Below are 12,428 nucleotides of genomic sequence, written 5' to 3'. Positions count from 1 at the left end.
TCAGACTTTTGTGCCTTTTTCGCGATGGAAGAAGTGGAAGAGAGTATGCATGGCGTGCAAGGGGTCCTTGGTTATGGTGGCTGGTTTTCTGAGGCAGAGGGAATTGTAGACAGGGCCAATGGATGGAAATCGGTTTGCATGATGGACTCAGCTATGATCATGACCCTTTGGAGTTTCTTGCAGTCTTAGAGCAGGAGCTGTACCAAGCTATGATACATGTGGAAAGAATACTTTCTATGGTGCATCTGCGAAAGCTGGTGGGAGTTAAGGCATGCATGCAGAATTTCTTTAGCCTCCTGAGAAAGTAGAGGGGTTGGTGGGCTTTCTTAACTATAGTGTGGAGCGGCCAGGACCAGTTGTTAGTGATCTAGACACTTCGAAACCTGAAGCTCTGGACCATTGCTCCTTTAGAGGGCTAGTACAGGTGTGCCAGGCTGAATGGTGTGCTGCGCTGTAACCATTCAATGATTCCAATTCATTCACTCAGTGCCACATCTGTCCGCTCCGCATCTGAACTGCCGCAGCTCCCTCCCCCCCCCCCCCCCCCCGCCGTGACAAATCACCGCCGAGCAGATGTGTGACGTATTCTGGATAACGTCAGCGGCCCTAGCCCGCGGCGGCACGCATGCGCTCTCTGCTTCTCGCCCTCGCCTGTCTTCCGTTCCACCTTCCCCCCCCCCTCTCCCGGCTGGTTACTGAAAATGGCGATCCCGGCGAGCCAGGATTTACAGCAGCAGCTGGAGAAGCAGAGGGAGAGTGCGGCCACCCCGCCGGCTGCCGAGCAGGATACCATTCACCTCGATCAGGGGCACATTGAGGAGATCAACAGTCACGACAAGTCTGGAGTCCCCCTCAACTCGCCCTGGACCTTCTGGCTGGATAGGTGAGTGGAGTTGGGCCGCGGTGACCAAGGGAGGGCCTAGGATTGTAACCCAGCGAGAGTGGGGGTGGTCGCAGTCGCCGTCGCCAGGACGTGCATCACCTCACCACTTCAGCCCCACCAGGAAAATAGACCTGATTCCGCGGGGGGCGGGGGCTGGAGAGAGACAGGATGAACCCCAGGGTTGTTGAGTGAGGATTTGGGGAAGGGTGTCGTTAGGGGTGAATGATCCCGGGTGTAAGTGAAGAAGAAAACTCAGTAATCATGAGTAATCTTGCACTTTTCGCCATCAGTTTTCCCACTTCGTCTGCAGCCAAAGAGAGATTTCATCTCAGTTTTACTTGGGCAGCAAAAGACTTCCGATTTTTGAGAAACTTGAAGTTTTTTGCCATTGTGCTGGAGTTAGAAGAAAAATTGAAGGCAGAATACGTGATGCTGCAACTTTGCAGTTCAAACACTGCCTGGTTTCAGGAACTTTGAACCACTTTACTTCCACAATCTGAATAAAATGGGTAGCTGTTTTTATTTGATTTACATACATTGGGATACAGTGAAAAGTATTGTTTCTTGTGAGCTATACAGACAAAACATACCATTCATAAAGTACATAGGAGAGAAGGAAAGGAGAGGGTAGTGTTGCAGTTACGGATAGTGTGAAGAGAATGATCAGCTTTATAAGACCCTGGTCAAACCCCACTTGGAGTACCGTGCTCAGTTCTGGTTGCCTGTTTACAGGAAGGATGTGGAAGCCATTGAAAGGGTGCAAAGAAGATTTACAAGGATGTTGCCTGGATTAGGTGGTATGCCTTATGAGGATAGGTTGAGGGAGCTTGGTCTTGGAGAGACGAAGGATGAGAGGTGACTTGATAGAGGTGTATAAGATGTTGAGAGGTTTTGATCAGGTGGATAATCAGAGGCTATTTCCCAGGACTGAAATGGCTGCCACAGGACGACACAGGTTTAGGGTGCTGGGGAGTAGGTACAGAAGAGATGTCAGGGGTAAGTTTTTCACTCGGAGGGTGGTGGGTGCGTGGAATCGGCTGCCATCGGTGGTGGTGGAGGCAGATTTGATGAGGTCTTTTAAGAGCCTTCTGGATGAGTACATGGGACTTAATAGGATTGAAGGTTATAGGTAAGAGTACATGGGACTTAATAGGATTGAAGGTTATAGGTAAGCCTTTTAGGTAGAGGTATGATCGGTGCAACTTGTGGGCTGAAGGGCCTGTTTGTACGGTAGTTTTTCTGTGTTCTACATAGAAGGTCCATTCAAAAATCTGATGGCAGCAGGGAAGAACCGGTTCCTGAGTTGGTTGTACATGTTCAGACATTGTCCTGATGGAAGTTACGTTGCACAGTAGGCAGCTTTTATATTGCATTAATGTACAAGCTGTTTAGAAACAGGAGAGTGAAGTGCCCGAATTTTGACAACCATGGAAGTGTTGCTTCCGAGTTGGAAGATTGTGGATTCAAGGCCTAGTCGAGACTTGAGTACATAATCCACACTGATACATAAGTGCAGTAGCGAGTACAATGCTATTGGAGCTGCTGTTCCTCAGATGAAAAGTTAAACTGAGGCCTCCTCTACCTCCTGAGATAAGTGAAAACTTCCCAATCCAATTTGAAGAACAAGAGAGCTCCCTGGCCAAAAATAGTCTCAGTAATCTTACTGTGCTTACCCCAGTCCAATGCTGGCATCTCCACATCATGGTTACCATCGATACCGCAAACTGCTGGCTCCACATGAAGATGATCTCCAAGAAGATCGCGCATATCAGCATCTTACTGTGCTTACCCCAGTCCAACACCAGCATCTCCACATCAAAAATAGTCAACCAGCATAACGAAAAATTTATGTCACAGAGGGAGAAAGCCATTTAGCTATCATGCCTGTGGCTGAAAAAGAACTAGCTAGTCTATTTCCTCCTCCCAGCTCTTGGTCCATAACTTTAAGGGCAATGGTACCTCATACAAATTTACAGGTAATGCTTTGGGGGGTTCTATCTCCAACACCCTTTTACAAGCAATGTGTTCTAAGCCCCAGTGTTTCTTTATAGATACAGTTCTCCATTATTGGCAATCTCCTCATCGTTTTCTTCTGTATTGTCTCCAGTGTGATCATCTTTCCTGTCATGCAGTGACCAGAACTAGCACTCCAACTAATATTTTATGGATATATAGCATGACTTATCATATGCTGTAGGCCTCAATCAATAAAGGAAAGAACACCCCCTTGACCTTCTTTTCTACTGGTTTTACCATTTTTCTGTTCACCTGACTAGTCATCGATATACCTTCCTGCAGTGTAAAGCGCTCTTCCTCACTTTCAATCACAGAGCTAATTTTCTAGAATTTACAAACTTCATAGTCATCCGACAAACAAAATCTATGTCATTGTTATATACCATGAACAGCAGGGAACTCAGTACTGAATCCTGCAGAACCCTATGGAGACGATCTTCCAGTTTCACAAATTCCAGTGACCATAACCTTTTGTTTCCTGCCACTGAGCTACTTTTGGGTCTAATTAGCACTTTCCCTTTGATCCCATGAGCTTTTAACATTCTGACCAGTCTTCCATGTGGGACTTTCTCAGAAGCATTGCTGAAATTCATATCAAACTGTATTAAATGCGCTACCCTCCAACCCTTAGAAACGTAGAAAAGTACAGCACTGTACAGGTTTTCGGCCCTCAATGTTGTGCCGAGCTATGTCCAAACCCAAGATCAAGCTATCCCACTCCCTATAATTCTGGTGTGCTCCATCTGCCTATCCAATAACCGCATGAAAGTTCCTAAAGTGTCCGACTCCACTATCACAGCAGGCAGTGCATTCCACACCCCAACCACTCTGAGTAAAGAATCTACCTCAGACATCCCTCCTATATCTCCCACCATGAACCTTATAGTTATGCCCCCTAGTAACAGCTGAGGAAATAGTCTCTGCATGTCCACCGTATCTATCCCCTCATCACCTTATAAACCTCTATTAAGTCGCCTCTCATCTTCCTTGCTCTAAAGAGAAAAGCCCCAACCTTTCCTCATAAGACCTACCCTCCAAACCAGGCAGCATTCTGCTAAATATCATCTGTACTCTCTCCAGTGCTTTCACATCCTCCTTATAGTAAGGTGGCCAGAACTGAACACAATATTCCAAATGTGATCTCACCCAGGTCCGGTAGAGCATAACCCCATAGCTCTTAAACTCAAACCCCCATCAATAAACGTTAATACACTATAAGCCTTCTTCACAGCTCTATCTACTTGAGTGGCAACCTTCAGAGATCTGTGGATATGAATCCCAAGATCTCTCTGTTCCTCCACATTCCTCAGAACCCTGCCATTGACTCTGTAATCCGCATTCAAGTTTGTCCTACCAAAATGAATCACCTCGCATTTATCAGGGTTAAACTCCATCTGCCACTCTTCTGCCCAGCTCTGCATCCTATCAATGTCTCTTTGCAGCCTACAAGAGCCCTCCACCTCATCCACTACTCCACCAATCTTGGTGTCATCAGCAAATCTACTACCCCACCCTTCAGCCCCCCCTTCCAAGCCATTGATAAAAATCACAAATAGCAGAGGACCCAGCACTGATCCCTGTGATACACCGCTGGTAACTAGCCTCCAGTCTGAAAATTTTTCTTCCACCACCACCCTCTGGCTTCTATGAGACAGCCAGTTACTTATCCAATCAGCCAAATTTCCTTCTATCCCACACCTCCTTACTTTCTTCATGAGCCTACCATGGAGAACCTTATCAAACGCCTCACTAAAATCTATGTATACAACATCAACTGCTCTATCTTCATCTACACATTTAGTTACCTTCTCAAAGAATTCAATCAAATTTGTGAGGCAGGACTTACCCCTCATGAAACCATGCTGACTATCCCTGATTAATCTGCATCTTTCCAAATGGTCAAATGGACCCTTTCATTAACTTACCGACCACTGAAGTAAGACTAACTGGCCTATAATTACCAGAGTCATTCCTATTTCCTTTCTTGAAGAGAGGAATAACATTTGCCACTTTCCAGTCCTCTGGCACAATCCCCGTGGACAGTGAGGACCAAAAGATCAAAGCTAAAGGCTCCGCAAGCTCATCCCTTGCCTCCCAAAGTATCCTAGGATGTATCCCATAAGGCCCAGGGGACTTACTGACTCTCAGGTTTTTCAAAATTGCTAATACATCTTCCCTCAGAACATCTACTCCCTCCATCCTATCAGCCTGTATCACACACTCATCCTCAAAAACATGGCCCCTCTCCTTATTGTCACCTGCAAAAAAATTCAATACCGTTGGATATGGCCTCACCTGAACAAATCCATGCTGACTGTTTTTGATTGAACTGTACCTCTCTAAATGACAGTTATACTGTGTGAATCTTTTCCAGTCATTTGACCATCACTGTTGTTAGGTTGATTGCCCTGTAAGTACTTAAGCTATCAATTTCCTATCTTTAACAGCACAATGTTACAATAGCAGTCTTCTGGCACCATTAGCTGCCTGAGTAGATTGAAGAATGATGAGAGCCTACCTGGGTGAGGGTGTAGAAGGATGGGTTAGTAAATTTGCGGATGACACTAAAGTCAGTGGAGTTGTGGACAGTGTGGAAGGATGTTGCAGGTTACAGAGGGACATAGATATGCTGCAGAGCTGGGCTGAGAGGTGGCAAATGGAGTTTAACGTGGAAAATTGTGAAGTGAAGTGATTCACTTTGGAAGGAGTAACAGAAATACAGAGTACTGGGCCAATGGTAAGATACTTGGTAGTGTGGATGAGCAGAGGGATCACGGTGTCCATGTGCATAGATCCCTGAAAGTTGGCACCTATGTTGATAGGGTTGTTAAAAAGGCGTACGATGTGTTAGCTTTTATTCATAGAGGGATTGAGTTTCGGAGCTATGAGGTCATGTTGCAGCTGTACAAAACTCTGGTACAGCCGCACTTGCAGTATTGCTTACAGTTTTGATCGCCGCATTGTAGGAAGGGTGTGGAAGCATTGGAAAGGGTGCAAAGGAGATTTACCAGGATGTTGCCTGGTATGGTGGGCAGGTCTTATAAGAAAAGGCTGAGGGACATGTTTTCATTAGAGAGAAGAAGGTTAAGAGGTGACCTATTAGAGGCATTTAAGATGATTAGAGAATTGAATAGGGGTGGACGGTGAGAGCTTTTTCCTCGGACAAAGGTGGCTAGCATAAGGGGACATAGCTTTAAATTGAGGGATGATAGATGTAGGACAGATGTCAGAGGTAGATTCTTTACTCAGAGTAGTAAGGGCATGGAATGCCCTGCCTGCAACAATAGTGGACTCAGCAACATTAAGGGCATTTAAACGGTCATTGGATAAATGTAGGGATGATATCGGAATAGTGTAGGTTTCACAGGTCGGCGCAACATTGAGGTCTGAAGGGCCTGTACTGTGCTGTAATGTTCTATGTACACTATTTTTTCCTTTGCTTCCCTTTTCAGCCTGGGATACGATTTTTCTTGGTCTCGTGATTTATTCACTTGCATGTATGTTCATACCTTAATGTTTTCTCCCTCTGTGTGTTTATCATGCTTATCCAATATTTCATAGACCTCCTCCCTACAATGTCTGCTTTGTTCCTATCTTTTGTGAAAACAGGTTTAAACTATTCGATGAGAACTTTGTCCATGTCTCTCACCTTCTCACAAGTTACCTTTTTAAGCAGCTAATTGGGTGTACTATCCTTTAGATATTCTCGTTCTGTGTTTATACAACTATCTGATTGCTTTCTGCAGCCTAAGTTCTTTGCATCTGATGCAAGCTTTCTTATCCTACTCAGTATGCTGTTTGACTTCTGCGTGGGTAGGAGGTGGGAGGTGTGGGGGTGGAGGAAAAAGAGTGGTGCAGTTGGAGTAGATTTTTTGAGTCCCATCCTGTCTTTGTCATGAGGTTTGGGATTCAAGTCCCACTCCAGATTAGTTCTCCAGCACAGTATGGTGTCATTTTTCAGTTGAAATGTTAAGAGGCCCCATCTGCCTACTAAAGTGGATGTAAAACATCCCATGGCATTATTTTGAGGACGAGCAGGGGAATTAAACCATGTTCTGGCTAATCTTTATTCTTCTGTCAACTTCACAAAAATAGATGATCTGGTCATTATCACATTGCTGATGGTGGCAGCTTCCTGTGTGCAAATTACATAAGAACATAAGAACATAAGAAATAGGAGCAGGAGTAGGCCATCTAGCCCTTCGAGCCTGCCCCGCCATTCAATAAGATCATGGCTGATCTGTTGTGGCTCAGTTCCACTTTCCCGCCCTCTCCCCATAACCCTTAATCCCCTCTCTTATCAAGAACCCATCAACCCGCTTCTTAAAAATATTTAGCGAGGCAGCCTCCACCACTTCAACGGGCAGAGAATTCCAGAGATTCACCACCCTTTGAGTGAAGAAGTTCCTCCTCAACTCCGTTCTAAACCGCCTCCCCTTTATCTTGAGGCTGTGCCCCCTAGTCCTACTGTCTTTTTTGAGCGGGAAGAGTCTCTCCACCTCTATCCTATCCATCCCATTCATCATCTTATACGTCTCAATGAGATCTCCCCTCATTCTTCTAAACTCTAACGAGTACAAGCCTAGTTTATTCAGCCTCTCCTCATAGCTCAATCCCCTCAACTCCGGTATCAGCCTAGTAAACCTCCTCTGCACTCCCTCCAGGGCCAAAATATCCTTGCGCAGGTGCGGCGCCCAAAACTGCACACAGTACTCCAGCTGCGGCCTCACCAATGCCCTATACAGCTGCAGCAAGACCTCCCTACTTTTATATTCAATCCCCCTCGCTATGAAGGCCAGCATCCCATTTGCCTTCCTGACCACCTGCTGCACCTGCAAGCTGGGTTTTTGCGACTCATGCACAAATTACATGAGGACAGCTTCAACCGGGATCTTGGGTTCATGTCATGCTATCTGTAACCCCCTCAACTTGCCTGGGCTTGCAAAATCTCATTAACTGTCGTGGCTGGAGACAATACACATCTCTTTAACCTGTGTTTAACCATCTCTCCCCTCTCACTGTCTATACCTTTTTTAAGACTTGATTACCTGTAAAGACTCGCATTCCAACCATCATTTTGTCATTGAGTTTGTGTCTTTATATGCCCTGTTTGTGAGCTGGAATCCCACTCACCTGACTAAGGAGCAGCGCACCATAAGCTAATGGCTTTTACTACCAAACAAACCTGTTGCACTTTAACCTGGTGTTGTGAGATTTCTTACTGTGCAAATTAGCTGCCATGTTTCCTTTCATTACTGCAGTGACTACACTTCGAAAAAAACATTTTTTCCGTGAAGTACTTGGGGATGTCTGGTGATCATGAAACACTTCAGATGTACTTTGTAAACTGTGATTTGCTTTTGGTTATGCTGAGGACATGGAAATCTATATAAGTGCCAGTACTGTACATTCGTACAATTAAAACAATACACTGTCAAAAAACTTACAGCTATTTTTAAACTGTGTTCTTTTCAAGAAACGTAATTAGAATATGGATGTGAGTGGAGTGATATGAAGCACCTATACATGCGTGCATACGTGCACGAAACAGTAGCATGGTCAGTCTTGCAAAAATTAGAGTAACTCAACACTATAACATGAACAAGCTACTGCACTATATTTTGAGTTCTTTCCATGCAGATAATTTAATGCCTTTTTTGGTTCAACACTGCGTTCAAAAAAAATGTAGGTGGAAAGTAATTGAATAGATGATATTCCCTGTGATGGAGTGTATTATGGTGTGCCATACTGAGATTTTTTTTTCTCTATCAGTAATCTAATGGCAAGAAACTTGACTGAACTAATATTATAACATGCCAAATTTGCCTTGCCCATGTCAATAGTGTCAAAGAAGAACTAGACCAAAGTGTAATTTTCTCATGGTCTGTTACCGTAATTCACAGTAAATTCAAGTATTTTGTTGAAGGTGATTGAAATTAAATCTGTTGGTGTCAGAAGTGAATGCTTGATGGTAGGATCAATGTAAAAGCCCATACATTGTGTGAAATGCTTGCGAATGCGCTTTTTATTTCAGTGGCTCTCTTGTGAGATTTGATAAATAATTTGAAAAGTGCTAAACTTTTAAAATGGAACATTTTTCCTGAATTTCCTTCAGAGATTTCAAGAGACATTAAAAATTGTTATCTTGATCAGATTTAATCAAGTTTCTGTCCAGTTTTAGAATATCTGTTTTATCAAAAACATTTGTTATTTCATTGGAGCTTAACAAATTAGGCATCAGTGTTTAAACCAGTAGGAAAATGTCACTTTAAAAATACAGATGCTGCTTTTCAAAAATTGTGTTGCGCCAAAATTAAACTATTCAAGTTTTCTTCAGAAGTTGGTAGTTTGTGTTGCTGACTAGCCTTTGTATTGAGCCAAATTAGTTTAACATTGAATTTTGTTGCTTACTGCTCCTAATGGTGTTGATTTTGCCACAGCCGCAGATGGGTAGTTTCAGGGCAGTATGGTACATGTATACATTCCTGACAACAAAACTTCTGTCTGCTTTGAAGTATGAAAAGAACAGTTTATTTAACGGCTATTATATAAATAGAATGACTGTTGACATTACTGATTTATAATATTTGTTCAACAAACAACTGTGATGTAATGGGATCTGCAGTTCCATCACTGATGTTGTTTTGTCAAGTCTGATCAGTGTTTAGATAAATAGGTCGTTTTGTGTCCTTGAAATAACCTGTGGGCACTGACCCTGAAGTAATTTCTATTCATTCAGAAGCACAAATTTTGAATGTTACAATTCTTCTGGGCTCTTTTCATTTTACGTAGCTGTGATCTAAGTTTACTTAATGCTTTAGCCCATAAATTTTTCTCTCTTACCTGGGTGGGATTTCCTGTGGAAGTGTAAGCAAGAAGTTGGTCGTAAAATTATGTTCATTTTGCCAATGTCTGTTTATGTTCAAATTTCCTGGCAACCTCACTATACTGAAAATAGGTGTAAACAAGCAGAATTCAGCTCAACAACTAGGCTCTGAGGAAGCTGCTGGTGTTAAACTATATATATTTCACTTTTTGAAATTTCAAAACATCTAAAGGTCATTGTGTATCTAAAGAGCTTCCCACATTAACTTCCAATAATTAATGTGGGAAGCTCTTTAGCTGGGGGAAAGCCCAATGTTGAAGCAAAATGAGTTCAAGTGTAAGAATCCATAGATGGGCACAAGAACCAAGAAACTCTGATGTAGCCTAATTATGTGTGAAACGCAGTTGTGATCAAAATTTCCTCCGATCTTTTACAGCAGATATGCTTTATGTATGAGTGCAACTACACAGAAAATTCCATCCTTGTTACTGGAGTATTGTGTGACTTCACATTGTTTAGTATGCAACTTCACAGGACATGAAGGGATTTACCAGACAGCAATTCTCAAAGTTTCCATTTGTGTGAAAAAGTAGTTTCACTATTTGTACCAGATGATTTGTTACATTGCTGATGCAATTACAGACCCATCATTTACGCCATCCACACTTATCATTTGCAAATAATGCTCTTTGCCAATATCACTGGAGTCAATTAAAGTGCCAATAACATTAAGTACTTCTGTTGTTTCAGGCATTTCAGTAATTTCTTTGTACTCTTTACCTTATTTGTATTTAAATTCTTTCATAGATAATTCATTAGCAATTATCCATGTTTCAGTTACCAGTAAGTATTGTAAAGACTTATGGAATTCTGCAATATGCCCACTCATAATTCTTCAGCTGGTAGTTTTGGAACATTGGAAAATACTTAATTTAACTAAACTAAAATAACTAAACTTAATAGGGTGATAGGGTGGACAGTGAGAGCCTTTTTCCTCGGATGGTGATGGCTAACACGAGGGGACGTAGCTTTAAATTGAGGGGTGATAATTATAGGACGGATGTCAGAGGTAGGTTCTTTACTCAGAGGGTAGTAAGAGCGTGGAATGCCCTGCCTGCAGCAGTTGTGGACTCGCCAACTTTAAGGGCATTCAAATGGTCATTGGATAGGCATATGGATAATATTGGAATAGTTTAGGTTAGAGAGTCACTAGATTGGTTCCACTGGTCGGCGCAACATTGAGGGCCGAAGGCCCTGTACTGCGCCGTTATGTTCTGTGTTCTGTTAACTAAAATAATGGCTACACACAGTATCTTATGGAATTAACCCTTTCCCATTGACCTTCCTGAACTCTGAGAAAGTTCCTTGTCCTAACTCAGCATCCCATATAATATACCTCTGAGGTAAATCTAGTAAATAGTTAACACCCACAAGTTATCTTTAAGTTTAAAAAGTCCTCCTTTGATTCACGTAGTGTTTCTGATGTTTTCAAATAGCTGCTTGGAGCCTCGAATTCTGTTCTCTGGGAGTGTTCTGCTTTCTAACTGGATATGGCAATTGTCATGACTGCATATCAGTTGTTGTCCTCTCCTGAACACTCAGAAGCTATCTGGCTACTAATATGCCATATTTCCCTTTTGATGTCCTATCTCAATGGCTCGTCTTAGAATAAATATCTTCATAAAAATCTAATTTTGTTTGTGTTTAACATTTAATTGCCATTGTTGTTTAACTTGTAAATCTCATCTGGGGCGTAAGTAGAGGGAGAGAAGCTAGCTACTGGTAGCAACTGAAACAATTATTTAATGAAGAAAGCTAGCTTGAACTGGACTCTGCTGTATCTGGGATCAGCTAGTCCCTTTGTTCAGAAAATATGAATTCAGGCACTCGCACTCAGTGTGACTTTGGACAGAATGTGGGAGTTTGGCGAGGAGACAGAGTGGTATTCCTTTGCTTTTCTAACTCTTTCACCCAGTAGAAATTGATTTCTGTCCTACAGGGGAGGAGATGAGCTGTTGGTAAGCACCTGGTGAATAGCCGGTATGTGGTCAAGGTCAATTTTCCGAAGGTTTGAACTTGTCCTGTAGTTTATGATAAGTTTAATATCTAAAAGAAAATAGTTGAATAACTTAAGTAATTGGTTAAAGCTCATAAGTATGGCAGGGCAGGTGATGTGCCAAAGCTGCGGTATGTGGGAGCTCATGGATGCAGACTTTATTCAGGGCAAACACATCAGTAGTAAGTGTCTGTGGCTTGAGGAGCTTCAGCTCAATCTGAGCTGAGATCATGGCAACACAATGTGGAAATGCCGGCGTTGGACTGGGGTAACACTGCAACACATCAGGAAGACAGAGTGAGTTACCTGGAACCTTTGTTTGGTAAAACCCGTAGGATTACATATTCCAATTTTGAAAGTGTCAGGATAGGAGAGTGTGACTACAGCTGAGAGTGTGACTGCAGATAAGGGGACACAGAGGGCAGGAGTGTCTGCTACTGCAATTGTCCAACAAGTTTGAAGAGGAGAGAGCAGATCTTATTGTCATGGCCCACATAGGTGCAAATGGCATAGATAGCACAGAAGAAAAGAGGTTCTGCAAAGAGAGTATGAGGAGTTGAGCATTAAATTGAACAACGGAACTTCTGGGTTATCATCTGAGTTCTGTCCATGTTAGGGTAAGGTGCATAAAATGAAAGAAATGCTTA

At 42.8% G+C, this 12,428-nt stretch overlaps 1 protein-coding gene across 1 annotated transcript in view; it reads left to right on the top strand.

Annotated features, from left to right (window-relative positions):
• The first annotated feature begins 676 nt into the window (after nt 1-676).
• Nucleotides 677-12,428, top strand: part of eif4e3 (eukaryotic translation initiation factor 4E family member 3) — an 86,346-nt gene continuing 74,594 nt past the window's right edge. The window contains exon 1 of the mRNA XM_080183574.1: nt 677-883. Within this exon, the coding sequence (XP_080039700.1) occupies nt 702-883 (182 nt within the window). The 5' untranslated portion in view covers nt 677-701. The remainder of the gene's footprint in view (nt 884-12,428) is intronic.

Source organism: Carcharhinus amblyrhynchos, chromosome 3, assembly GCF_965287045.1.
Source record: "Carcharhinus amblyrhynchos chromosome 3, sCarAmb.v2.hapA, whole genome shotgun sequence".
Classification (NCBI taxonomy): Eukaryota; Metazoa; Chordata; class Chondrichthyes; order Carcharhiniformes; family Carcharhinidae; genus Carcharhinus; species Carcharhinus amblyrhynchos.
The sequence above is the reverse complement of the archived record's forward strand: the minus strand, read 5'-3'. Positions and strand labels throughout refer to the sequence as shown.